The sequence below is a fragment of the Ursus maritimus genome, unplaced genomic scaffold (assembly GCF_017311325.1).
Source record: "Ursus maritimus isolate PB19 unplaced genomic scaffold, ASM1731132v1 scaffold_22, whole genome shotgun sequence".
NCBI lineage: Eukaryota > Metazoa > Chordata > Mammalia > Carnivora > Ursidae > Ursus > Ursus maritimus.
In genome coordinates, this window is record NW_024424675.1 from 46,474,407 (window position 1) to 46,502,114 (window position 27,708).

The window sequence follows — 27,708 nt, forward strand, 5'->3', positions numbered from 1 at the left end:
CCCCCAGCCCCCTCCCCCGCCGGCGACTGCGGAGAATGAGCGCCCGGGGCCGCCGAGCGCCGCCGGGCACAAGCCCCGAGATTCCGGGCTGATCCCGCGCGCGACCATGTCGGTGGCCTTCGCGTCCACCCGGCCGCGAGGCAAAGGGGAGGTCACGCAGCAAACCATCCAGAAGGTGGGCCGGGGCGGGCGCGCGGGGCCGGGGCGCGCGGGGCGGCGCGGGGCGCGTACAAAGCCGGGGCGCAGCCAGACGGCCGCGACCCCGCCGGGCCCCCGCGCCGCTCTGCGGAGGGCACCGGGCCGGGGGCCCGCCTGGCCGGCGGCGCGGGGCCCGACGGTGAAGGGCCCGGGCGCTCGCGGCGGCGGGGGGAGGACCCCGGCCCGCCCGCCGCCCGGCCGAGGAGCCCGGGCCCGCGAGTCCCCCGCGGGGGCGTGGGGGGGTGACGCCGAGTCGGCCGCCCCGGAGCCCTTCCGGAGCGCGCGGCGCCCCGGGGTCGACCTGCCGGCCGCGCTTCGCGGCCCTCGCGCGCGTGTCAAATTGTTTTTCAGCGTGACACCCCGGCCAGCCTCCTCACCTAACAGAAACTTTACCGATTCGCTTTACAGCCTTTCCGCGCGTCCTGTAAGTTTGGCCTTGTGGCCCTGCCGAGATAACGCTCACAGGGGTGCGGGGGCATCTTTCACTGAGTCTGACGCTTTCAAGTCGAGATGTTACGTTTTCTTCTGTTTCTCCTTAGAAGGCAAGTTCAGAAGGAAATCGGTATTAGCCATTCCCGTTTGAATTTTCACAACGTCTTTGGTAGCTGCCCTGATTTCTTCTTCACCCTCGGGATTCTTGGGTCGGCGATTCGCCCTGGTTCACACTAGCTTCCCCCCCAGGGGGGTCACCTTGATGACCTAGGGTCTCCCTTCCTTAATGGCCCACCAGGACCTTGTGGACCTTGTCCTCAGTCTCTTCTGTGCCTGGAGACTACGTTTGCTGCGTTGGTATCTGACAACGAATCTCACTAAGATGGAAACCGAAAAGAGAGGACCTAGAGGAGGGCAGAAATACAGAGAAGTACAACGTGTTTTCAGCGAACACTTAAGTGGTGCGCTGTGCACACTGGGCACTGCTCAAGGGCTTTGCAGATCCTAACTCATTTAATTCTTTGTGGCAGTTACCATCATCTCTGTTTTACAGACAAGGAAGCTGAGAGGTAGCAAAGCCAGGTGCTTTGCCAGGAGACAAGTCCAGACAGTGGTCTTCTGGAGCCAGGACTGTTAATCCGGCAACGCTTGGCTAGGCAGAGGGTCAGGCGATCGGCTCAAAGGCACACTTTGGCAATCCAAGGGGGTCCCCTGGCACCCTGGCTTTTTGGAGCTCAAATGTGATGAGCACAGTGACTGTTCCTGAAGCTGCCTTTGGCCTAACAGTCATTTAGTTGTAAGTGTACTTTGCACTTCCCCCCCATGAACGCTCCCCAAAGTCTCCAAACAGAAGTGTGTGTGTCAGAGCGCTGCTCCCAGACAGCAGATCAGAAAGAGGGAAACCTGCCGACCATTGGAAATGGGTCTTCGGTTTAGGCGTTCATCCGACCTGACCTGATGGGGTTAGCGTCCCTGTACTTGCCTCGGTGTGTTGGCAGCGCACAGATGTAGCCAGGGCTCTTGTTGGCTGTCTGTGAGGGCTCGGAGGTGCGTGTCTTCCACTCACACTTACAGGGTGGAGAGAAGCCAGGGGTTCCTCGGGAGCTAGCTTGGTAGTGACAGAGAGCAGGAAGTGTACCACTTGTCCTTAGGGTATATTTGAGCAGGAGTTTGTCTGGCAAACTTCTGCTCAGCCTTCACGGTCCACTCAGGCGTCCTCTCCCTCATCCTCTCTTGGCCTAGTGTGGTGAGTGTGGCACGTGGACACCGCCTGGGCTCCTGAACTTGCGAGTCACTGACTTATCCCTTGTTGTGTGCCTCGCCTGGCACACTGCCTGGCACGGTGAGTGCTCAGTACATACTAGAGCGTCGGTGACGGTGGTTCTGTCAGAGAAGCGTCTGGGAAAGGCAGATGTGTGCATTTTCTGTGGCTGCCCTAACATCATCAGAAACTTGGTGGTTTAAAACAGCAGAAATTTTATTTTCTAACATTCCGGAAGCCAGATGTCCAAAGCTTAGGTGTTGGCGGGGTTGGTGACTTTCTGGGGCTCTCAGGGAGGATCTGCTGTATATTTTTCTCTGAGCTCCTGGTGCTGCCGGCTGTAGATGCATCACCCCCATCTCCGCCTTGGTGTTCGCGTGGTGTTCCCCTCTGTGTCCGTTTCCCTCTTCTGTCAAGGATGCCAGTCATAGGGTTTAGGGCCCACTCTTCTTCCGTCTGATCTCGCCTTAACTTGACCATATCTGCAAAAATCATTATCTCCAGATACGGCAACATTCGCAGGTACTGGGGATTGAGACTGGAACGAAACGTCTTGAGGAGTGCAGTGTAACCCATAACAGAGGGAATGTGGGGCAGGGGTATTCCGGACAAGGAAAACCAAGATGCAAGGGTAAGAAGGGTCTAGAAGATCGAGGGAGTTGCGGGTGGTCCCACTCGTGGCCTGAGTAGAAGGGTATGGAAGATTGAAGGAGTCGAGGGTGGTCCCACCGGTGGTCTGCATGGAGCAGGTCACGGGACCAAACGTGGAAGGGCGGGGACAGCCAACCTGATCTGGAGAACCTGGGCTGTGTGCTGCTGTGGTTTCCCTTGTAGTGACCAAACACCGGCTCGGTGCAGTGGGAGATGTAGGCAGAACTGCACTTCTGTGAGAACCACAGGGAATGTGACTTTGCCGCGGCCCCTGAGGCGGAGATGGGCAGTGTGTCCCAGCAAGCTCCAGGGGTGCCCGTACCTGGCTAGGTGGCCTGCAGGCTGGGACCCACCCTGGCTGCTCTCCTGGTTGGAATCCTCGCTGGGTGCGGGAGGGTGGGGTTGCGGTCATCTCCATGGACTGTGTGGCTGGGCTTGGGCACATCGGAGGGGGCCCTGCACACCGGGACTTGGCTGGCATGCAGACCCCTCCTTGTTGCTTGGCACACGGTGGTTGCTTAATAAATGTAAGTTTTATTGTTTCTGCTTGTGTTGGTTTTCTTAATCGTTTTCTTGGCTAGGGGGTGGGCACAGTGTCTCGTCTCCCCGTACCTCCAGCTCGCTGTGCAGGGGGGAGACAGGCTCTCTGGGAGCTGGATGGAGCTGGTAGACATTTGGGCACCTGGACTGTTTGCCAGTGCGGTCTAGGAAGGTGAGGCCCACGGAGGGCAGGTGCTATGCCCGGGGTCTGAGTCCTGGGGTGGTCAGGACCAAACCCACCCTGCCCCACTGTCCTCCAGGGGCAGGGGGATCGGGGGCACAGAGGTGAGGGATGGCCATCTAGGTTGGGGGTGGTTGCCATTTGCTCTCTGTCTTAAAGAATGGGTGCTACTTTGGTAAGGAAAGTAAACTGGCCATTTTTAAAATGACCTGTCCCCCAGCTGCAAATGGCTTGTGGATGCCAAGCCCCACGTTGGCTAATCCACTGTCTTAGGCAGCTGTTACTGGCAGCCTTCTCCCCACTGAGCAGAGCCGTGGTCAAGGGAAGCACCGAACCTGTCTTTCCATCCGCAGGGACGGGAGGGGGTGGTGTGGGTGGGAGCACAGCCCTGTGGAGTGGCCGGGAGCCGGGGCCTGGGGTGCTGTTGGTCAGCTTGTGTGAGGGGGCTGCCCCGTGAGGCCCTGAGGCAGCCCCTGTGGGGGAGGCGTGAGGAAGCACGTTCTCAAGAAGGGAACAGGCCTATGCTCCATGCCTGTAAAGCATGGCAACGCGCCCTCCTGCCGTGCACGCCTCCAGAGAAAGCGTTGCCCCTGCCTACTCCCCGGGCCCCGCGGAGCCCCTCGGGCCTGGATGATGAGGAAGCATTGGAGTGAAGTGTAGCGGTCACCTCCGCCAGCATGCACTGGTTTCCCTCACAGTAGCTGTGGTTGCAGCTTTGAGACGGAGGGAGCGATAGCCGGGCTTTGCCACGTGACACTAATGGGTGGTCCACACCGGCATTCTCATGGCTCTGGCCCTCTGCCCCTAACCTCTTCCCCGGCCAGTGGGTCAGGGCCTGAGCACCTGCCCTGCGTGCTCGGGAGTGGAGGGCAGTGGCCCTGGGATCCCCAGGCTGTGAGCAAGGAACTGGCATGCCCAGCCCCACAGATGCAGGAGTTGGGGGGGCCTGGCACTGATGTCCCCAAGTCCTGCAGGACCTGTGAAGAGGTCGGACCAGTCTTTCCCGCCTGATCTGCAGTGAGCACCCTGACTGCTCACCCTGCCACGTGAACAAGACAAGTCAAAAGGCTCCAGGGAGAGGTGCTAGAAGTTGGTGCAGAGGGGGCTCCTGTAACTCGGTCCCATTCCACTTGGCCAGCATGGTTCCTGTGCAGCACGCACAGCTTGGATGGGCGTTTCTGTTCCTTTTCAGCTAGAGGTTGCTGGGAGGCGGGGGAACAGTAGGGCCTTGGGTTGAGGGGGAGCACGGGACCCCATGGAGCTGCAGGGGGCAGGGGAGCTTCCTGGAATAAAATTCTTCAACTGATAGGTACCCAGGCTTAGCCTTTCTGTGCCTCGGTTTCTTTCGTCGGTTTAAATGTGGATGTTGTGAGCTCCTCACAGGCTGTGCTCTTGGCTAAGCGAGGTGGCCTGGCACAGGAAGGCGCTTGGCATCCTAACGGAGGGTCTTCAGCCTTTTGGGCAGACACTTGACCAGAATTGATCAGTGGCATTCTGAAAAGGATGTGAGGGGTCCGTCCCAAATGGCAAGTAACCGTGTCAAGTCCGGGGTCGTACAGAGAAGAACAGGTGGCTGCTGCTGCCTGGGCAAGACGCGTGCGAACGTCGTGCATTTGCAAGAACACACACCTCTTCCTTCCTCCTGGAGGCCAAGTGGTCTTGCTGCCTATGACTGGCACTTGGAAGTGCTTCCAGCCCTGAAGGCCGGAAGTGACTCCGGCGTGCTCTAGGGAAGACAAAAGTGTGTTTGCTGTTGCATTAATGTTAAGCATGTTTTACTGTGCCCTTAGAGGTTTTAGAAACTGGACACATGTGTCAAACAGAGCTAGGAGCACAAGGCAGGGGCCAGCTCCTCCTAAGGACACTTTGCATGTGGGGTTTGGGTTTTTTTGAAACCCACACACCTAATTCACGTATCCTGCAGTTGGGTCCTGTTGGCTTTCCTCAGTAGAGTCTGACACCACTTGCTGACCTCTTATGCATTCCCTGGTGGCTGCCCGTGTGCTAGGAGGGTAGAGGGGGAGCCCTGATCCATGAGCAATGTGGCTGCCCTGAGAACGGAGTGGGAAGAGGCGGCAGAAGTGCCACATGCTGGTTCAGCCACCTGGCGATGCTTAACCAGCTATCTGGTTGGCCAGGGTCCTTCCCTTTGACACTTCAGGCTGCTCCTAGGAACTTCCCTCGTGCGTTCATCCACCGCATGTTGTGGGAGGCAAGCATTGTGGCCCTGTTTGTAGCAGCAGAAGGTCTGAGGCCAAGTGAATCCCGCTTGGGATTCTTAGAAAACAGGAGCTTCGGGAACAATGAGGTAGGATCTTATATGCAATATAGAAGAATCTCCAGGATGTCAGAGCAGAAAGGGACCAACAGAGACCAGAGGGAAGAAACTGCTCCACCTGTATACACGGTGAAGGAGGCATATATCCAAAAAGGAGCAGAGGCTGGCTCACCCTGGTGGCTTTGGGTGGGAAGACCAGAGGCTCAGAGACGGGAAAAGACACTAAGACGAGGATCTCACCGCCACTCACCAGCCACAACTCGATGTTGACCTCTGGCCCCTCCAGATAGTATTGCCAACCTCTTGGGTCATCCCTCCTCAGAAAGTCTTGATCAGAATTGGTCCTGTCTCCTCAGGAAGTCCCCCCATGGGATCGGTCATCTCTCCTCAGGAAGCCTCCCCTCAGGATCAGTTATTTCTCCTCAGGAAGTCTCACTCAGGATTGGCTATCTCCTGAGGAAGCCTTCCCTTGAGATTGGGTCATCCCTCCTCAGAAAGTCTCTCTCAGGATTGGTCATCTCTCTTCGGGAAGACCCCACACACACACACACACACATACCTCAGGATAGATAATTTCTCTTCAGGAAGTATTGCTCAGGATTGGTCATGTCTCCTCAGGAAGTCTCCCCTAAGGACTTGTCATCTATCGTCAGGAAGCCTCCCCTCAGGATTGGTCATGGCTCCTCAGGAAGCCTACCTCAGGATCGGTCATTTGTCCTCAGGAAGCCTCCCCTCTGGATTGGTTCATCTCTCCTCAGAAAATCTTGTTCGGAATTGGTCCTGTCTCCTCAGGAAGTCTCCCCTCGGGATCGGTCCTCTCTCCTCAGAAAGTCTTGCTCAGGATCAGTCATGTCTCCACAGGAATCCTCCCCTCAGGATCAGTCATTTCTCCTCAGGAAGGCTTCCCCCCTAGGGATCAGTCATCTCTCCTCAGGAGGCTTCCCCTTGGGATCTGGTCATCCCTCCTCAGAAAGTCTTGCTTGGGATTGGTCATGTCTCCTCAGGAAGCCTCCCCTCAGGATCAGGCTATTGCTCCTCCACCATTTGTCAACTTCTGGCATATGTGGAGAAGCTCAATGCCATGGTTTCTCAGTCCATTCTTTGTTAGGATCTCTCTTTGTCCTCGATGTTTTTGGCAAGCTGGAGAATGTTCTAATCTGGAAATTCACATCCTTCAGTTCCGAGAAAGCACACTGAACAATTTTTGGATGATTTTTCTTCTTATGTTTTCTTTCTGGAAGTCCAGGAAGAATTGTTTTTTGTCACTTGGATTGTTTTTTTAATTTTATCATCTTTTCTGTTTTCTATTTTACTCTTTTTACTCTGCTTTCTAGGAGTTTTCCCCAATTTTACACTCCAACCCTCCTGTTGATTGTTTTTTGTTCTGGTCAGTATAGAAATACCCCAGAGCTCTGTTTTGTTCTATTTCTGTTGTGTTTAATGGTGTCTTTTATTAATTGACACAATCTTTTTTGCTCTTTGGGGTTATTAATAATACTTGCGCGTTTCTTTCTTCTTGTTTTTGTAAGTTTGTTTCTGTCATGGCCTTCATCTCCCCCAGGTGAACCCTCTGTGGCCTCGGCTTGTCTAGATGGCAGACTTCCCAGGAGCACTCTTCTTGAGGGCCTGGCCCGGGGTGGGGACCACATGCTTGCGGTTGGTCTGTGGCGTTACTGGGGGTGCTCTCTGGCCTTCAGTACCCTGGCCCTTCCTCACACCTTCTTATCTGCCTCCTGCCAGCCTCTGGGTTCCCAGTGTGGCTGTCTCACAACTGGCGCCCTGGGGTCTGGTCTGCTTATTCACTTCTCACTTGTTTGCTGCCCTCCAGTTCTAGAACCCTGCTGCTGGCACTGCAGTCTCAGCCTGCTCTTCTGTTCGCAGCCCTGTTTTGTCCCTTACTCACCGGGGTCGCCAGGGTTTAGAGGTCAGGGCATCCGGTCCACCATCTTTCACCCACCTTGGCCTGGCCTTTTTTCCTGAGTGTTTTTAACTTGATGGAGATAGTGCTCTGTCCCTTGCTTTTTCATCTTCTCATCCTTAAAGCAGAACATTATAGAACCTCGCGCTTATAAAAACCATAAGAATGTTTACGCTGGCTGGTTCTGCCGCAGTTTGTGTGACACTGTTGTTGACCATTTAACTCCCCCCGGTGTTCGAGTGTTAAGACTGATGCTGAAATGAGCATCCCGAGCATAAAACATTTCAGGTTTGTGGCGTGTGTCCTTGGGAGAGAATTCCTGCCCGGGAATTACTGTCAGGGGAGCCGAAGCCACGGGTGCTTTCAGAGGGAAAGGAAGGTCTTTCGTGAGTCTTAACGTGCAAATGGTCAGAGTGCCGTTTCCTGGTGTGTTCAGTCAGCCCTGAACCTGCCCACAGGTGGCCGCTGGGCCCACAGTGCCACCCTCCGGTTCTCCCAAATGGGCAGGCCCCTCAGTCACTGAACTGTGGGTACGCTCTCCACAGTGGGGGAGAGGACCGAGCTCTAACTTAGAGCAAGAGAGACCGACCTCTGGGTTGTAGAGGCCGGGGCGGGGGAGGGGGGGTCGTCGCTCGCAGGGCCTCAGGCTGCGCTAGGCCTCACAGCACGGTGGGGCCAGGCCCTCTGCGCCGTGGTCTCCCCTCTTGCGGACGGGTTTGGGCCGCAAGCTCTGTAGGAGCAGGGCTCTGAGGCCGGGGTGTAGTGAGGGGCTCACGGCGCCCAGGGAGGAAGGGTAGGCACCCCTCCGGCTGGCGGCCAGCAGCTCTCGCTCAGGGCCTGCAGCGCTGAGCCTGCCCGGAAGAACCTGCACCTCGGTGACCAGGCACAATTCGTTGAGGGCAAAGGCATAGATTTTTCCATTGGCACAAGTTTCCAAATGAAGACATCTTTGTGGAAAGCAGCGTTTGCCTTGGGCCCAGTGCCCCTCCTTACCGAGGGCAGAAGCTGGTACCTGTGCAGGTGGTGAAAGAGCCGAGTCTTTCGTCACAGCTGGGTGGACGATGGTTTACACTGCACCCACCTCGCCGTCCTGAATGCCCACCAGGCCCCGGGCCGGCAGGGTGGGCTGGCTGTGGCTGCCCGGTCTTACCCCCTCCCCTGCTCCCATAAGGCCTTCCTCCCTCTCGTGCTTCTTCCCGCACCTCCTCCTGGCTCTCCCCAGGCCATCCCAGGTGCTGCCCCCCAAGTGGCCGCCCTGAAGAGCTGCTCTTACAGGTCTTTGTGATGTTCTGTGGGGCTGTGAGCGGCCTCTCTCAGGAGGGACTGCTTGTGTGGCCATGACGTGGGGATCTCCAGACGGGAACTCCGTTCCAGCATGCCTCATGTTGACTCTGGGCCCGCCCTCGCTGGGCAGGTGCACTGTGGTCAAGGGCCCTAGACAATGGGGAGTCCTGTGGCCTGTGGGTTTTCCTCTGCCGCGTGAGAGAACCTGGAACGTGCCCCCGGGTTTGTGGGGGGACGGACCCTGGCACGTGGAAGGCCATGCTTAGCACAAGGATGTGGGACGTGTTTGGTCCTGCTGGCCACGGTGATGTGGAAGAGTTTCGGTTCTCTGTATGGAACACCACTCTGGGGATGGTTCCCATCGCGCACCTAATGGAGCGACTCCAGTGGGCGCCCCGTTGTAACCCTCCAGCCCGGCGCCGCAGCCACATCTGTGTCCCGTGTTCACGTCTGCTTCCCCTTCAGATGCTGGATGAGAACCACCACCTGATACAGTGTATCCTGGACTACCAGAGCAAGGGCAAGACGGCTGAGTGCACCCAGTAAGTGGCTGTCGCGCTGTGGAGGTCACCCTCAGGCATGGCTCCCCAAAGAGGGGGAGGAAGTTTGGAGGAGCTGGAAGTGTGGGAGGAGAGGGGGCTGCCTGTGGACACACCTGGACGGTGAGCCCTTCCGGGTAGGACCTCACGTGACACCCGGGGCTGGACACAGAGTGGGTGCACGAGCCAGTGTCCAAGCCCCCCAGAGGTGTGACGCGTGTCAGCAGCTGCCACGTGCCTGGGGACTTTCCTGTGTTCAATTGAGCTTCCCCATGTCCCCCCGGCTTGTTTGGGGAGCCTCTTCACGGGTGCAGCGTTATCGAGTCCGCCTGGTCTGGTCAGGGTCAGATGGAGGAGGCCTTGTTCTCTGGCATCTGTTCTGTGTCTCCCTCAGTCTGTCTTGTGCCTCCTCGTGACTCCTGCCCCCCTCCCCCCCACTCGCATTCTCGGAACAGACCTGCTGACACCTCCCCCTTGGCCAGCGCCTTGGGGTCTTTCGGCATCTTATCATCAGACAGGATCCCATTCAGGACCCAGGCTGGACCCCGTGCCCTGCCCTGCCCTGGACCACAGAGCACTCTTGCCTGCCCCATCCCTGGGCGTTGTCGGGGGTCCGCTTCCCCCGGGGCTTGGCTGCAAGGCAAGGCTGCGCTGCGGACGCTGCGTCGGATTGGCCCGCCGGGCCCTCTGCCTCACCGCGTGCCCCTGACCTGCAGGTACCAGCAGATCCTGCACCGGAACCTGGTCTACCTGGCCACGATCGCGGACTCCAACCAGAACATGCAGTCCCTGCTCCCCGCCGTGAGTGCCCACAGATGGGGGGCGGCGGGCCCCACCCTTGCCCAGCGCAGTCCGGCACGGCCTCACGCTGCCGGCGCCGGGAGCGGACGGCTGAGTGCGTCACCTGGAATAACCAAGTGACAGACGGCAGTGTGGAAAGGGGGCGGGAGGCCGGTCAGACAGAGTTGTGACATGGGTGTCTTTAGCAAAGGGAGCTGACACCGAGGAGCCAGACAAGAAATGGTGGGAGGCGGGTCTCGGGAGAACAGGAAGTGGCACGGGGCTTCTCGCTCTTTGTCGTGAGCCCTCTGGAGCAGTCTGAGCGGTGGTGACCCAGGAACGTACGCTGCTCCGACTTAGCAGCAAAGCTATAAAAGCCCCCGTGCAGGGAACACTTTAAGCGTCAGGATAAATGTTTTATTTTCGAACTTTTTAAAACCTATTTCCCCAAATCAAGTTGTTGCTTGAAGGCAAGGTCCAGCGGCGGCTGCCTCCTGCGTGGTGAACAGGGGCGCAGCCTCAAGAGGGCCTGGCCCCTGTTGACCGTGATGGGCTGGGAGGTTCCAGGACAAACCTGTCACCGGGAATGGCTTATCTCTCGATGCCCCGTAGTCCCCTGGAAGGTGACATCATAAGTGCCAGGAAGCGTTCTGCTGATAAAAACTTTAAACCAACTTGATTGGCCTGTGAAATTGCGATTCCTCACGCTGGAGATACCAGTGGGTCCTGCTGGGAACTTTATTTCCTTGGCCGGGTCTAGGCACCATGTGTGACCGAAGCTTCGGAGCTGCTGTTTGGTCTGGATCTGGGAGGTGAGGGTGCACAGGTCACTCAGTCCCGTCACCCTCTACATCCTGATCAGATTTGGGCTTGTAGCAGGCAGGGCACACACAGAGGAGGAGCAATGGGAGTGCCAATGTTAAGGCACAGGGCAGTCTGTGCAAAGGCCCTAGGGCGTGGGGTGGTATGGATGAGGGACACACAGAATCTTGGCCAGCTGAGGCCAAGGGGGAGGGGCAGGGGTGTGGAGTAAGATGAGGTAGATGGGGTCTGGTGGGCGGGCGAGGTGGTTCCCTGTACGCCCGGTAAGAAGGCCCATCTTTGAATCTCCAGGTGTCGATAAGCTTATTATTCATGTGAGTTTTCAGTGTTCACACAAGAACGCTTGGTGTTTCCTCTCCGTGGCCTGAGATGTTTGGACCTAGTCCCTCACAGTCGTCTGATCAAGTGTGAGAACAACAGGAGGTTATAGGCATTTGCCAGGTGGCCATGAAACACAAAGGTAGATCTCAGGAGCCGCCAAATCCCTGGGGGGCTTCAGGTGGTTAACCCTCCTCCCTGTTACCTCCCTGTTGCCTGCAGCCGCCAACCCAGAACATGAGCCTGGGACCCGGAGCACTGTCCCAGAGTGGCTCCAGCCAGGGCCTGCATGCCCAGGGCAGTCTCAGCGATGCCATGGGCACGGGCCTGCCCCCGTCCTCCCTCATGCAGGGCCAGATCGGCAACGGTGAGTAGCCCTGAGCACTTCGGGGTTGGGGCTGGTTCCTGGCAGCAGCGTCACGCACTCAGGCTTCCAGGTGACTGGCTGTCTCAGCAGGGTACCCCATGCCCTGCAGAGCTAAGTGTGGGACCTCTCTCCTCCCTGAGGTCCTGGCTGCTGGGCGGCTGCTGTGCCTGGACGCCTGAGCGCGGGGGGTCATGTGCAAAGGGAAAAGCACTTTACACCCTCTACTCTGCTTTGACGCTGTCGAATTATGGCCACCTCAAATGGATGTGTGGGGTTCCACTGGATTTTTTAAACAAGAACAGAAAGGTTATCTGTGGAGCGAGAACTATCTATCGGTAGTCTCTGGGAGCCATCGTGGTGATAACGAACGGCCGCGTCCTCTCCTTGGTCGGCGTGCACGCTGGTTTCTTTATTCATCACTTAATCATTTACTTCATTGTGGCGCTGTTGACATGCGTTAGCCTCCCCCCGCATGATCACGTGAAGGGACGCGGGGTGTCTAGCAGCAAGGCCAGGCCTGCCATCAGAGGCCGTCTTCCGTGGGTTTCAGGCCCTCCCTGTGCTCCTGGCAGGTCCGAACCATGTGTCCATGCAGCAGACCGCACAGAGCACGCTGCCCACCACCTCCATGAGTATGTCAGGCAGCGGCCACGGCTCGGGGCCGGGCTACAGCCACTCGGGACCCGCCTCGCAGAGCGTGCCCCTGCAGGGCCAGGGCGCCATCGGCAACTACGTGTCCCGGGCCAACATCAACATGCAGTCCAACCCAGGTACCTCCCTGCTCGGCCCTGGGGCACCCCCCCCCTCCCGCCCTCGGGACTCCTGCCCAAGCCCAGCACGGGCCCTGGGGCCCTGCAGAAGGTGTGCAGGCTGTGCACAGGGTCCTGGGGCTTCCCAAGTGGCGGGGGACCCTGGGGTCTGGCTTTGTGGTGGGGCTTTCCGCTGTTCCCCGTGGCAGCTTCAGGCGACATCCCTGCCAGGGGGTAGAGTCCAGGCTCACAGGGGATGGGGGCAGTGTAGGCAGGGTGCAGGGCTGCGGAAGCTGGGCCACGGGTCCTCGCAGGCTGGGCATGGGGCACTGAGCACTGAGCAGCAGCAGGCCCAGCTCAAGACGTCCCAGAGTGTCAGGCGCTGGAGTTCAAAGGCTTAATACGAAAAGGGAAAACAGGCAGTATCTGCTTCGTTTATTTTTACTATCAACTATATACTGAAAATGAGGATATTTTTGATATATTGAGTCAAATAAAACATTACTAAAATAGATTTCACCTGTTTGGTTCTATTTTTTGACATGGTTCTCATCCCATCCCATTGGATAGTCCTGCTGTAGCGGGTTCTGAGCAGGGGCGGCACGACTGGACTGGCCAGGGGCAGAGGCCTCCAGCCAGGAGCCTTAGAGGCCCAAGTCTCAGGGGCGGGCACAGGCCTGGGTCCTCTGGGACCAGCCTTGGGGATTCAGGAGGACACGACTCGTGTTTTCCTGTGCTTGGAGGGGGCCCAGAGCCGAAGTCTCGGTCAGGGAGAAGGGTGGTTGGGGTCTGGGGTGAAGGGTGAGGGTGCCCGCCTTGGGAGCTTCTCGGGGTTATTCGGGTCTGTCGTGTCGCCCAGTGTCCATGATGCACCAGCAGGCAGCCTCGTCCCACTACAGCTCGGCACAGGGCGGGAGCCAGCACTACCAGGGCCAGCCGTCCATTGCCATGATGGGCCAGAGCGGCCAGGGCAGCAGCATGATGGGGCAGCGGCCCATGGCGCCCTACCGGCCCTCCCAACAAGGTAATGCTCGCGCCACATCTTTCTCCCCGCGAAGCTGGAGGGTGCAAGGCTTTGCACGTTCCTTAGTATGGAGCGAGGAGGTTGGGGGTCTGGAGCCGTGTGGGGCTTGCAGAACATAGAAGGTTGAAAGCCAGTGCTGCTCCTGGAGGCAGACCAGGCTTGAGCCGCTGCTGGGGGTCGGAGTCGGGCGCAGCATCCGAAGCAGCGGCTGGGGCAGTCGTGTTCGTAAGTACCAGGTCCGGGGTACCTGGGGTGGACGTGGGGGAGAATTCCCAGGTGGCCGGGGGGGCCCATCGAGGGGGTTCTCCTGAGCAGAAGAATGTCCTGAGTTAACGTCGCACGTGCACTGTCCGCCCCCAGGGTCGTCCCAGCAGTACCTGGGCCAGGAGGAGTACTACGGCGGCGAGCAGTATGGCCACAGCCAGGCTGCCTCGGAGCCCATGAGCCAGCAGTACTACCCTGACGGTGAGGCCCACGCCCATGCTGTTGGGCAGCACGGGGGCTCACGGAGGCTCCTGACCGCTGCTCTCTGCACATTCCCATTCAGACCCAGAGCCCCCTCGTCTGAGTGTGTTTGGGGAGGACGGTGAGGGCTGGTCTGGCAGTGCGCCCAGAATGGTCTCTGCCGAGAGAAGCTTCCGGCTCAGGCCACAGCTACTCACATACTTGAGGCTCCTCGTCCCCCTTCCCAAAAGGCAGTAGGGGTTACGTCTGGATGAGTAGCTGCATTAAAGAGTTTGAGAAGAGGGACCCAAGTGTCACGGTGAGATGCCTTCAGGAAGGTGGCATCTGAGCCGGCTTTAGTTTCTGCTGCCCAGGTAGTCTCTGCAGGTGATTTCCATTCCGTGCTCACCTTTCAGTCATTTTCAAATAGTCTCGGGATTTGTGGACATGGCGTTTAAAGTGGTCCTAGAGGGGTGCCTGGGTAGCGCAGTCGTTAAGCGTCTGCCTTCGGCTCAGGGCGTGATCCCGGCGTTTCGGGATCGAGTCCCACATCGGGCTCCTCCGCTGGGAGCCTGCTTCTTCCTCTCCCACTCCCCCTGCTTGTGTTCCCTCTCTCGCTGGCTGTCTCTCTGTCACATAAATAAATAAAATCTTTAAAAAAATAAAATAAAGTGGTCCTAGAGGGTGGGTGGGATTTGGGGAGGAGGACGACACCGGACAGGGAGCACCTGTGTGGTGGGGCGGGTGGCTGAGGCCAGCACAGGGCACCCCACGGAACAGTGACAAAGGCCTCCTGAGGGTGCACGACACCCCCCAAGGGAGCCCCCCAGGAGCCGGCAGTGGGACAGCAGTGCCCCCGGAGCTTGTCACGTGTCGGGCACTGAATATACCCTCTCCTCTTCATAAACCGTGCCAGATGGACTCCTCACGCTCACCCCACAAGTAGGGTGGCGGTTTGCGTCTTGAAGACTCGGAGGCCGGGAAGCCGTAGGAAGCCCCTTCGTGGGCTCAGTTGGGGGAAAACAGATCCAGGTCCCGCTCTGGACGCTCCTGAGCTGATAGCGTTGCCCGTTCAGTTCACGGCTGTGTGGGCGTCTGCTGACTGCCTGTGGTCTCTGTTTGCCCGCAGGACACGGTGACTACGCCTACCAGCAGTCGTCCTACACGGAGCAGAGCTACGACCGGTCCTTTGAGGAGTCTACACAGCACTACTACGAGGGCGGTAAGGAGCTCCGGGGCTCGCTGCGCCCACGGCTCGGCGTCACACACACCCACAGTGGGGGTGCAGGGCTCTGGGAGGCCCGGCGTACAGAGAGGCTGCTAATGCAGGCCACGCACGGCGTCCCCGTCCACGACGCGGGTGGCTGCAAGGGGCTGGACTGGCCGTGTTGGGGTCACAGGGGCCCAGACTCCACCATCTGGCTCGGCTGACTAGCTTGGGGCCTGTGAGCTGTGTTGAACGCCGTCCGGAGTTACAGACTCGGTCGGGGAGTTTCAGGCACCCCACGCCCCTCCTGAGCCGGCCGGGCAGTGCCTGTGCAGGGAGTGCCCCTTGGGTTCGGCTGGGCATTTCTTCAGACACGTGTTGGCCAGGTAAAGCCTGCAGCAGCCCCCACCTCCACTCTGGCGCTCCGCAGTGGTGCTGCCCTAGGGGCTGTCCGGCAGAGGTGGGGTGAGGCGGTGATGAAAGAAGCCGGCTTTATCAACAAAAACCCAGTGACTAGCACGCGCCCATTTCCCTGCTGCAAATGCTCCCGCCCGTGCCAACGTCCAGCCTCCAACGTGAGGTCGGCACACACACAACTGGGAAGAAATCCGCACATTCGCTTCTCAGGCGGGGCCCCCAGAGAGTGAAGGTACTTCCCCCTGCCCTTGGGAGACCCCAAGAGAAGAGAAAACCATGAAGTCCCAGGACAGCGGGACACAGTGGGCTTAGCCCAGGCTTCCTGGTCCAGGCGTCCGAAGCGGGGACAGTGTCAGGGTTGGTAGCAGGGCCCCTGGGGAAGGAAACACAATAAACACGAAATGGGCAGCTTGTGAACCCCGGTGTTTTTGGTGGCTTTTTAAAATATAACAAAATTTACCACCTGAACCATTTCCGAGTGTGCAGTCGGGTGGCACGAAGCCTCGGTCTGCAGCCGTCCCCACCGTCCGTCTCCAGAACCTCCTCTTCCCAGGCTGATTTTCTGCCCCCGTCAGACACGGGCTCCCCGTTTCCTGCCCCTGGCGCCCAGCTCGCCACTCTCTGTCTCTGCACATGATGACCCTAGCTCCTTTCCGTATCTGTCACCCGACTGGCCTGTCTCGCGGAGCGTGACGTCCTCAGGTTCATGTGTGTGGTGGCAGGTGTCAGACGCCCTTTCCCAGCCGGAATCTGTTGTGTGGATGAGTTTGCTCGTCCGTTCGAGTGTTGACGGACACTGTCGGGTGGCTTCTCTCTCTCGGCTGCTGTGAATACTGCTTCTGTGAACGTGGGTGTGCAAACCTCTCTTCACGTCCCTGCTTTTCCCTTTGCCTTTATACCCAGAAGTGGAATCATGGCTCTTACAGTGTTCTGTGTTTAATTATTTGAAGAACTGCCATATGGTTTTCTACGCAGTTTTGTGTTTTAGTTACAATGTTAGGGGATCACAGGACATGTGGAGACTACAGGATAATCGCCAAGAAGGCTGTGCAGGGGTCAGTTACCAGTGTTTCCCCGCAGTGGGTGCCATCGCTGACATGGCTCAGACCCAGCGTTCTTGTCCCGCGCAGTCTGGCTCCGAGACCCCGAGATGGCCTGTGCCTGGTGCAGTCACCCAGCCAGGCAGGTCTTCACCCCAACCTCCACGGCTGCCCGCGTTGGCCCCTCCTATTCCCAAAGCCGGTGCAGTGACCTGGCTATCACCCCTGGCTGGATTTGAAACCTGATGATGGATGTAGAACGAGAGAACCAAAACATCCCATCTCAAAATAAAATTATTTAAGAGTAACTCGATGTTCCTTATTTTTAGGAACTGGTTAAGTGTTGGCCATTCGTGGCGAACAGGTAGCGCTTTCCGGAACCCTTCTCTGTCACCACAACTGCCCCTGGTCTTGCGTTCTGTTAACAACCACAGTGAACTCGTCAGCGATCCCACCTGTGACCACCTTGGCCCTTCCCTCATCCACACAGTTGCCCCACATACTGTTTTTTTCCAGTCAGACCCAGGCTGCTTGTCATCTCCACTCCCGCTGGGGGAGCGCGCTCGGCAGCCCAGCTCCGGCCCGGCGGCCCACGGCTGCAGGCACTGACCGCCACCTCGAGCTAGTAGCTGCTGGTGACGTGTAGCCGGGTTCACCAAGCAGGGGGCCCTACTTGGCTGAAAACCTGTGTGTTTAGGCCATTTTAAAACAATTCGATGTGTAAACGTAGTCTTTGGCGTGCTCGGGTGTCAGCCTGCCCGAGGAGGTGCCCTGCCCTGGGGCCTGTGGAGCTTCTCCCTGCAAGCACTCCTCTGTCAGCCCTGCCCTCCCTCTGCCTCCGGGGATGCCAGTGCTCGGGGCCGGGGAGGCTCTGCTTACCGCCAGTCAGCACTGCTTCCACCAAGGGAGGGTCCGAGGCAGAAACGATTCCCCCAGACAAGGTCGGGGTGTGCCGCTCAGCCTCTTAACTTCGATGTGCACATTTTTATACCTTCGTTTTTGGGTTACGTGTTCTTACCTTCCGTAATTGATGGAAAGTTTGCTAAAAAGCTTAGTAACCTTTTCTAAGGCAAGGGTGGCAGATGGCATGGTTTCCTCCTGAATCTGGAAGCATTTTGTCCCGTCTTGTTAATTGGACCCCTACCTGGGACTCCGCGTACTTGTGCTACAAGGACAGCTCACCCCACAGTGGGCGGCCTTGCCCGCTCTTGTGTGAGAGGCGGATGGTGTGCTTTGAGAAGACGGATGTGCGGAGTGGCCTGTGGCCCCACGGAGATGGAGGGCGTCAAGTGGAAACAACGAGAAGGTGGATCGAAGCCGAAATAAAGATCTTTCCGGTAATTACATTGATCCCACAGCTGGATGTGGAGCCTTGTGGAGCATAGGTGTCTGGTGCTGGGGTTCTCACGGGAGGTGGCATCTCACAGGAGCCCTGTGTGGTCCCCCAGAACGAGAGGGCGCTGGCGCACAGAGGGCCGCTGCTGAGAAGGGGCCAGGGCGCGTGGTAGGCCAAGCTGGGCAGGATAAGGGGATGAGGGGCCAGCTGAATCAGGCAGACACAGGTGCCATCAGGGGCCCTGCCGAGCACTCCATGGAAGCTTGGGCGTCCTGTTGCACTTGGTCGCTGTGAGGTTTGCAGCAGCAAAGACCAGACAGAGCCTGTGTCCACCATGACACGCCCACCGGGCACCATGTCTGTGAAAAGAAGCAGAGCTCCGGTGGGCTGCTGTGGCAGATTCTCCTGGCTTGTGCCGTGTGCTCAGGCCAGGTGCCGAGGACCAGGGTGTCAGGGATTCCACCTTCTGTGTAAGACCATACCTGTTTGCACGTGCACCCCCTAACAGACTCTGGAAAGATACCCAGGACACCAATAGGAGTGGCTGTGGTGGGGGGAAGGACGGGGCTGGGGACCTGGCAGGGCTGGAGACGGCCTTCTTCCCTGAACCCCTTGAAGGGGGGCTGCATTCACTTTGACATTTCTCAGTCACACGAACGCATCTGCCTGTGCAGAAGTTAAATTTAAAAATACTAAACTTACCGGCCGTTACTGAAAGTCAAAGTAGCCTGACCTTGCTGCCGTCCAGACCCGTCCACGCCACCGAGCCCCGTGGTCACAGCGCTGTCGTCTCAGGTGTCCCCTGGGCCTTGCCCCATGGAGACCGGTGTGCCACCTGTGGGTGGACATTCAGAACAGCAGGGACAGTGGCTCTTCCGGGATCGGTCAGCGGGTGTCCCTGGGGCACAGCTTATTTTGAGAAGTAGTTTCTATCGAGTGCGTCAGTGAGCTGATGGGTCGCTGGTTCCCGGTGGCTGTTTTGTGTCCACGTTCCTCAAGCGGCCCCCTTTCTACTGGGTTTGACTCCAGCGAAGGGAAGGTTTTCTGTGGTGCGTGGGAGCAGAGCTATGGTTCTCAGAGGCATCCCCACTAACATTTGTTGCACACCTACTGTGTGCCAGGCCGCAGCCGGCCAGGTGCATGTGAGTGAACTCCTTTATCGATTTCCACATAAAGAGTGAAAGGGGCTGTAAAGCTGAGAATACTCAGACTGACCGAACCCTGAAGCCTGGAGAACCCCGCCACGTCTCCGCCACACTTGTCGACTGAGATACGTGCCATGCACCAGGGTCCGCGCTGCCTGGAAGGAAGGGCTGGGAGGAAGGAGCCCTCAGAGCTCAGGGCCTCTCAGGGCGGGGAGCAACTGCGGAGATGCGGTGGGCCTGCAGGGTCAGCGCTAGAGTCCGAGCGCTCGCGCACTTGCGCTCCTTGTGGCTGCAGTTCAAGTCCCCGTGGAGGGCGCAAGCCTTCACAGCTCACAGCAAGGCTGCTACTTAGAAACTATGTCTCCAGGATCTGGTTGGGGTTTTTTTTGTTTTGTTTTCTTTTTTGTTATTGTCGTTTTATTTTATTTATTTGATAGAGAAAGAGAAAGCATGAGCAGGGAGAGCAGCAGGCAGAGGCAGAGGGAGAAGCAGACTCCCCGCTGAACAGGGAGCCCAACACGGGACTCGATCCCAGGACCCTGGGATCATGACCTCAGCGGAAGGCAGACGCTTAACCAACTGAGCCACCCAGGCACCCCTGGGACATGTTTTGATTTAAAAGAAAAAAATAGCCGACTATAATAGTCCCCTCCTGCATCCACAGTCTCACTTCCTGCGGTCTCCGTGACAGGGTCCCCCTGACGCACGGCCAGAAGGTCAGGTGCACCCTCCTGCTGCGTCTCCGCCCGCGTCGCTCACATCACTCCATCCCATCGTCACAGGAGAGTGAGCACAGGACAAGAAAGTGTTTTCAGAGCCAGAGGCCACATTCACACCACTCTGATCGCCTCACATCGGGACAGCTGTCTCGTGTCATCGGTTACGGACACGCCCTCGCTGTGCCCGGTGCATCACTGACACCTGACCGCGGGTGCGGCGTGTGGAGGGGAGCACGCGGTGTGTGCAGACTGTGGCTCTGCCCCGGCTGCGGGCAGCCACGGGGTCTGCGATGGATCCGCACAGATAAGGGGGCTGCTGTGTCGTTTCTGGGTTGGCTGTTAGTCCGCTGTGAGGTGTTGCAGGCGAGTGAAGGCCCCTGGTCCCCTCCACGCCCCTCCTGCGGGAGAACTGGGTCTTTCACAGATTTGGGACCGAACTTCCTACAAATTAAAGGCAGTGTACTTGGCACGGTTGAAGAACCAAGCCCTATTCAAAAGAAAATGAAACTAGACTTAAATTGGTCTTTTCGTAAAGGTGTTTTGAAAACCGTGAGTGGAAGTTAATACCCACACTGCATCTAAAAGGACAGCTCTTGAGACCTGCGTCAGGAAGACTTTGTAGGAAGACTTGAGAATGGTCGTTAGTACTGCCCTAACTCTCAGTAATTACGTGGCGATGCCCTCACTGCTCTCCTCAACCATGTTTCTTACTGTAAGCTTTCTTCCAAAATGAGCCTTTGGGCATGGATGCTGGCTGGCTCGATTTTTGAAAATAAGAATTGAAGCATTTTGGGGGCACCTGACCAGCTCAGTCAGTGGAACGTGTGGCTCTTGATCTCGGAGCCACAACTTCAAGCCCCATGTTGGGTGTAGAAATTACTTAAACTTTTAAAATATATAGGGGTGGATACCTGCCTTTAAAAAAAAAATCCTTTGTGGCACTGGTTTCCTAATGTCGAAGGAAAAACCCGGGACAGGCCTGAGCTGGAACCGCGTACCCTGGCTTACATGTTTGCCACCAGAATGAGGGTGTCCTGAAACTTCGGAGTCTGAGCTGTGTGAACACATGAACTTAGAGTAAGTGGTCTCCAAGGAGCGTCCTGGTAGCTACTGCTTACCTCAGCGTGTCCGTCAGCCACGGAACTGGCCCCTTCTGGACGTGCTGGGACCATCCCGGGCTGCTGGATCGTGGGTTTGAGTGCTGGCTCCTGCGCGGACGGGCGGTGCGCCTCAGTCCCCCATCTGGACAATGGGCGCGCAGTAGTGCTCATCTCGTGGTGGTAAGGGAGGTACACAGGGTACTTGTCACCTGCTTGGGCCGCACGGTAGCCTGCTGTCATGTTCCAGACACTGCAGCTAACGTTTTCCTTACTCATGAGATGGTATTTCTTACCACTTGACCTACTGGCCTGTGGATGGAATAAATCCATAGGAGTAAACACCAAGAGGGGTGCGCGTATAGAACACACGGGGGGTCACTGGTCTGTCCTGTTTCCCAGTCCAGGACTCTGAGGGTGTCTCCGTTCCCTCTACCACACTGCACTCTGCCTGTTAGCTCCGTTTTCAGTGATGTGTTGTTAGCTGTCTACTGTGTTCTTTTCACAAGCAAAACCATAGTTGATCAGAGGCTGAAACGTGCTTCCTTCGAAGTCGCTGCTTCGGGCCTGCTTCACGCTGAACTGGTGTGTAGGACTGTGGGGCGAGGTGAGGCAGACGGGTGCTGAGCGCAGCAAAAATCACTCTGGAGACCAGAGGTCCGAGATCCAGGAGTCAGCAGGGTTGGTCCTTCCAGGGGCTCAGACGGACAGTCTGCCCCAGAGCCCCCTCCCAGCTTCCGGCAGCTCCAGCGGTCCTGGTGTCCTTGGCTCGTAGGCACGTGACTTCACTCTCGGCGTCAGTTGTCATGTGGCCTTCTCCCCGTGTCTGTGTCCAAATGTCCCTCTTCTTATCAGGACACCAGTCATTGGATTAGGGCTCATTCTAGTCCAGTACAATGTGCTCTTAACTATTTGCATCTGCAAAGACCCTGTTCCAGATGAGACCACGTGCACAGGGTACGTGGGGTGTGGACTTCAACATACCTTTTTGGGGGACACAGTTCTACCCAAAACACTTGTATTAGCCTTAAATTGTATTAACTTTCATTTTGACTATATATTCATATTCGAAGTGTTGCAGAAAAGAGAAGATACTGAGCAACTGAGTTGGTCCCGGGGTTTCCCAAGGGGTCCACGTCGTGAGTGGTGGGAGGAGCCGCCTCCGTCTCCAGAAACACACCGTGTGTCTCCTTCCCTCCACAGGAAACTCTCAGTACAGCCAGCAGCAGACGGGGTACCAGCAGGGTGCAGCCCAGCAGCAGGCGGGGTACCAGCAGCAGTACCCCAACCAGCAGAGCTACCCCGGGCAGCAGCAAGGCTACGGTAAGGGGGAGGCGCCTTCCCGCACAGGCCCCACACATGGCCACGCCGCCGTTCACTCAGTGGACGCTTAGTACACTTACTTTGGAAGAGTTTTAGATTGCCAGCCAAGCTGTGTGGATGGCACAGAGCTCCCCTGCTGTTCGCCTCGTCCAACCACAGTGCGATCGTCACGACTCAGAAACTAACACCGGTACAGTGCTGTGGACTGAACTCACAGTTTATTCAGATCTCACTCGTGTTCCCTGAGAGTCCTTTTCAGTCCCAGGCCCCACCTGGGATTCCCGCATGACATTTAGTGTCATGTCTCCTTAGGCTCCTCTGGGCTGGGACCGCACCTGGGAAATCCGTGTCCTCTGGACCTTGGCGGTCGTGAGCAAGACTGGGCAGGTGCTTTGTAGGACATCCTTAGGTCGGGCTTGTCAGAGGTTTTTCTCAGGATGAGACTGGGCTGTAGGCTTTGGAAAGACCACATGAGGGGCATGTTCTCATCCCACATCAACATCCCGACTTGCCCCTGATGTTGACCCTGGTCACTGGTCCCCCCACCATCAAGTTGTCCCTTCTTTCTCTCCCTTTCCTAATCTTTGGAAGCAAGCCACTGAGTCCAGCCCACACTCAAGTGGAAATTGTCTACATAGACAATTTGGAATTTTTCTCTAAGGCAGAGTAATTAATTAATGATTAGTTATTAATCATTTATTAATATATACTTATGGATATTAATTTTACACATTGGGTTCTATTCCAGATTTCTCTGTTTGGTTCAGCTTGTCCAGCTTTGCCTCCTGGGAGCTGGAGCTCTTCCAGTCCCTTTGCCATGCTCCCATCCTTTCATTTTTGAGCATCTTCTTATTCTCTGGGACCACGATACTCTCTGTGCTCTATAGCCCTAGAAGCAGCATGTCTCGCAGGAGCTCTGGGTCCTCTGACGGGAGAACAGCGTTAGGGACCAAGAGCCGGGTGCAGGTGGGCGTTTTCTGAGCCACTCCCACACGGTCACCTGAGATGGTCCACATATGCGTTAGTCCGGCAGCAGCTTCCAGAAGCGCTCTCCGGCTTTTGTTCACCCCATGAGGATTCCCTACAGTGCCAAGGGGCCAACAGGCCTTCACAGACGGCCATGGAGCCCACCAACAAGCATTGTTCTCCAGGCCCGTTGGACAGAGAAGTGGACAGAGGGGGCTTTTCGAGATACAGCAGCAACAAGGGGAGAGCCCCGTCCACTGCAGATGAGCGGAGTGCGGGCTCAGTCTCCCTGAGGGCCGTCCTGCCAGGATAGCAGCCGCACACCTGCCCGGTCCTCTGTGGGCCTCGTCCCCCCGGGCAGGTCCACCCAAAACAGTGCAGCCCCTGCCTCTGGCCTGCAGGTAGTGTCTGCCAAGAGCCCCGACCACACGAGGTTCTTCCCGAGTCCTAACCCGCTCCCAAAATGCATGTGGGCTGTGCTCTCCAGAACCCAAGGTGCCAGGTTTGCGCTTCCAGATGCTGCCTAGTGTTGCCACCACGCAATGGCCTGGCAAACGGTTAGCATTCAGAGTACACGGTAGAAGCCGTCCTTGAGACTTGAATGAGTGATTAGTCTGTCAAAAGAGTTCCGGGAGTGTTCGTACAATAGCTATGTGTCTATACCCGAAACATCTTAGTTTAATGTAAACATAAGCCTCCATTTGCTCGCCCAGGCAGAGCTGGCCCCGTTCCTTCCATCAGCCGTGCGGCCCTCTGCGGGAGCTCGTCCAAGGTGGCGGCTCCACCTTCGCACCTCGGGACCACCGGGGGGGCGGGGGCTTTTGAAAAGTAAAAGGGGCAGGCTGGGCCCCCACATGAGGTGTCTTACTGCACTCATGGGGGATGGTGGTACATGGGAGGAAGGAGAGCCATAGTTTAAGATTCTTATTCGACCCGTTGCAACCACGACTCATTAAATAGCATTTTTTGAAAATTATTTGGCCTTTATCAGTTCTTTCTAAAGGCTTCACTTTAGTTTCCACGGGAGCACCCACCGCCTCCCTCTAGCATGCGAGCCGCAGCTGCTGTGACACTTGACCTGCGGGTTTGCAGCAACCCCGTGGCGGACACGGAAGCCGGCGCAGGTCGCTGGACAGCAGCCCGCAAGCCTGGGCTGCACAGGACCCGCAGGCAGCCTTGCTCACGCGCTCGCTGCTCTCGTGCTGCGGCTTGCAGACTGAGGAGGAACGGGGTGGTGCTTCAGACACTCGCGGTGGGCTGGGGAGCGCGGCGGGTTGTGCTCACGGTGCCCGCGTGTGTCCCTAGGGCCTGCCCAGGGAGCCGCCTCGCAGTACTCCGGCTACCAGCAAGGACAAGGGCAGCAGTATGGAAGCTACAGAGCGTCCCAGACGGGCCCGTCCGCCCAGCAGCAGCGGCCGTACGGCTATGAGCAGGCAAGACCCATCGTGTCTGTGGAGACACGACGAGGCTTTCTCTCGTGGTCACTCGGAATGATGTGTGAACGAATTGGCTGCCAGCCTCCCTTCCAGAATGTTAATTCTCTGAGCCTGTGAGGCTTTTAGAAATTAGCTCTGCACATACTCTCACCTGGGTCAGACCTGGCTGGCCAAGTGGCTCTGACCTCAGGGTCCCAGCCCAAGTTTGCGTCCAGCCCTGCTGCCGACCCCTTGGAGGACCTTACTGGGGGAGCTGGGAAGGGGCCTCCCTGACCTTCTGATCTCAGTCATTAGCCACAGGCGTGGACGGATGGCCTTCAGAATGCCAGGGACCGCCTGCATCATAGTTCCAGGCAGAGGGCTATTTGCTTGCTTGCTCCTCATACTCCTGGGTTTGGGGGCAGGGTCTGTCTGATACTTTTACTCGTGACTGGGGAAGTATAACCTGTGTTTGGTCTCTTGCAGGGCCAGTATGGGAATTACCAGCAGTAAGGGACAAGCGCTCTTCTTAGAGCCTCGCAGTGGCATATCCCTCCAGGGATGGTCGGGCTGATGGCAGTTCTGATGAACCGTGACCTCTTGGTTGCCCTTCCACCCCACACAGCGTCTGCATGTGAAGCGTGCACATTTCATGCTGGGTACGGTGCCAAGCACGCACCGCTGGCGAGAGACGGCGCTTCGATGGTGTGACATGTTTGGTGCTGTGCATAGTATTGTGTGTCCATACGGTGGGAGCTTGTCTCTTTTTTGTCCCCCTCCTCGATGTTTCTAGCTAGCTTTAGGGGTCCTCTTGTCATTAGAGTACTCTGTGCCCAGGAATGGGACACAGCCACAAGATGCCATAGTCCATGTGTTCACAGAAATGGGCCTCAGGTCTGACTCTTCTCACGCACTTGTCACAATGTGGGTTGTAAACTTGTCTTTCACTGGCTACACCACAGCTGGACACATGCCACAGCCCCTGGATGGCAGCCTCTTCCTGTGCCTCGATGGGAGGGAGGGCATCTTCTATGTTGTGGGTCGGTTTCTGTTACACAGTGCTTCATTCGGAGAGGCTGTCTTTCCCAGAGCTCACACATCGCCTGTGTCTCTCGCCAGTTGTGTTTATCCACAATGTCCTCTGTCTTTGTACTAAAAAGTAAAGAGGGATCAACGAGTATATTCTAAATAAACGTACAATTAGCCTAACCCAGGGAAGGAAAGAGGGGGCAGTTCTCTGAAGTGAGTGGTGTTGGCCCTTGTTTATCTGACGGCCATTTCTGGGATTTGGATGTTTGATATGCCCAGTTCTACATTGGTAACTTAAAATATTTATACCAGAGTTTCCAAACAGTTGGCAAGTTGTTTGTTTTATATTATTTCTTCCAGGACCTACTTGTTCAGATCTCCAAGCAAGCGTTCCTTTTCTTTTAGAGATATCTGAAATTCAGATCTTATTTTTAAAAAGAACCCCACAAATTTTACTGTGTTCTTCCTAACAAAAAGGAAAGGTTTTATATGGGGAAATTTGAGTAAATTTTACATTCCTAGGACATTAAATCCCATTTAAATTCTACACAAACATTAAAGATAGCTCACTTGGGAAAGTGTAGTCAAAGGAAAAACCGTGTATTTCACAAATTAGAAAATACAGACATTCTGTCAACTTTTACCTGAACAGTAATACCCACATGAATACTTTTAAAACATCCTTGGATAAATGCTGACGTACTTCTAACAACTAAGAAAATTTTTTAAATATCCAATTCTTGATATATCAGGTCTACTGAAGATGATTTTTTAAATTGTTAAGTTTCAGAAATGGTTTAAAAGTCTAAGTAGTTCTTTATCCAGAGTTGTTGAATGGTTTACAGTTTACGAGGTGTTTTATGTTGTTTTTGTTTTGTTTTGTTTTGTTTTGTTGCTTGAATGAATCCTGACAGTCCACACTGGGAAATATGGGGGCAATTATTGTTCCCATTTTACAGATGAAGAACCGAGCTGCAGATTAAAGATTGCCCCAGACAAGTACCAGTCCTATTCTAGGATATTTTCCCCTCTTCTGTGGGGACAGAATCACACATACGCTGGGATGGGAGTGTTTATCTTAGAGGCATATGGGTTTTAAAAACTCTTGACACTGGTAAGGGCTTAAAAATACATATCTATATTAAATTAATGAAATGAGAGTTCTTAATTGCTATATGACACAGACATTAGCAATTTCATTTAGGGAGGTGTCTCCCTTGCTTTTGTTCTGTTCTTTCTTGGTAGTTTTCATAGAACTAATTTGCAAATCTCAATCGGGGACTAAAATTCCCCATTGAAAATGTTAAACATTTTAAATAACTGTGAAAGTAGTTTTATTTTTATTCCTTGCCAATCTGCGAATATGCCTTTTATGTGTGTGTGTGGTTTTTTTAAGTGCTGTATTAATACTTTTTGAAAGAAAAGGACACTTGAACTTATCCCAAAACTTCAATCTGAAATGTCTTACATTAAGAATTTCTTGAATGTTGTGTATATATTTTAAAAAGCACTTTGTGAAATAGTTTGTACATTTATTTCCTAATTTATACATGATTTTTGGTATTAATATATTTAATGATTAATAACAGAATGTTTATTTAATGTGTTGTCCATTTTTATGTAATATTGTGGGGGGAAAGTGATGCCAGCAATTCTTTTTCATTAAATGTATTATATCTTCTCTTCTGTAATATGTTTGCAAAAGCTTAGGCTAAAGTGAGTTGTTCGTGAAGTGTGGTCGATGGTGCTTTGTTTTTTATGACTGCTTCCACAGAAGGTCAGCGGACATGCAAAGAAGACCTGGACGTTGGCGCTCGTTCTTCCTGCAGTGTCCCTGACCCCCAGCAGGTCGTGGATTTGAGACATGCCCACGGTGTCCAGAAGTGCTGATAAACTCACAGCGGCTGCAAAGCCTTGCCCCGGTGCATGGCGGACTGGGACTCGGGCTGCTGGAAGGCCCCCAGCGCTCGTGGCCCCTGGTTCTGCCTGTGTTTGTGCGAGCAGGTGCTCCGAGGGTGGCACTGTTGCTGCCGTTCCCCTTTAGATTTGTGGAGCTCTTCCTTCATTTCTATTAATTGAACAGGTCAGATTCGTCTTATTTGTGAGCACAGTACATTTTCTGGAAAACATCCTATCAGTTCATTTTTTCCAGTCAGAGTTTGACGCCCATAAATTGCTTATGATTTGGTGTAATGTATGAATAAACCGGTTCTTCAAAACCACCCTAA

General features: G+C 55.8%; 1 protein-coding gene and 1 long non-coding RNA gene across 5 annotated transcripts; both read left to right on the plus strand.

Annotated features, from left to right (window-relative positions):
- Positions 1 to 24: 24 nt before the first annotated feature.
- Positions 25 to 27,708, plus strand: SS18L1 (SS18L1 subunit of BAF chromatin remodeling complex). Of its 3 annotated transcripts, XM_040638548.1 has the most exons (11): positions 25 to 175; positions 9,209 to 9,285; positions 9,999 to 10,083; positions 11,425 to 11,569; positions 12,142 to 12,339; positions 13,178 to 13,342; positions 13,703 to 13,807; positions 14,916 to 15,008; positions 21,951 to 22,070; positions 24,342 to 24,469; positions 24,938 to 27,708. In XM_040638548.1, the coding sequence occupies exons 1-11, from the start codon at positions 107 to 109 to the stop codon at positions 24,962 to 24,964; spliced, it is 1,212 nt and encodes a 403-aa protein (XP_040494482.1). In that variant the 5' UTR covers positions 25 to 106; the 3' UTR covers positions 24,965 to 27,708. The 3 variants fall into 3 exon arrangements, with proteins under 3 accessions (XP_040494482.1, XP_040494484.1, XP_040494485.1); XM_040638550.1 differs by lacking the exons at positions 21,951 to 22,070; positions 24,342 to 24,469; positions 24,938 to 27,708 and adding an exon at positions 16,491 to 16,754; XM_040638551.1 differs by lacking the exons at positions 21,951 to 22,070; positions 24,342 to 24,469; positions 24,938 to 27,708 and adding an exon at positions 16,541 to 16,754.
- Positions 517 to 3,083, plus strand: LOC103660549. Of its 2 annotated transcripts, XR_567817.2 has the most exons (3): positions 517 to 1,426; positions 1,873 to 1,972; positions 2,396 to 3,083. It is a non-coding gene; the product is annotated as an uncharacterized LOC103660549 (long non-coding RNA). The 2 variants fall into 2 exon arrangements; XR_567814.2 differs by having other exon boundaries at positions 1,873 to 3,083.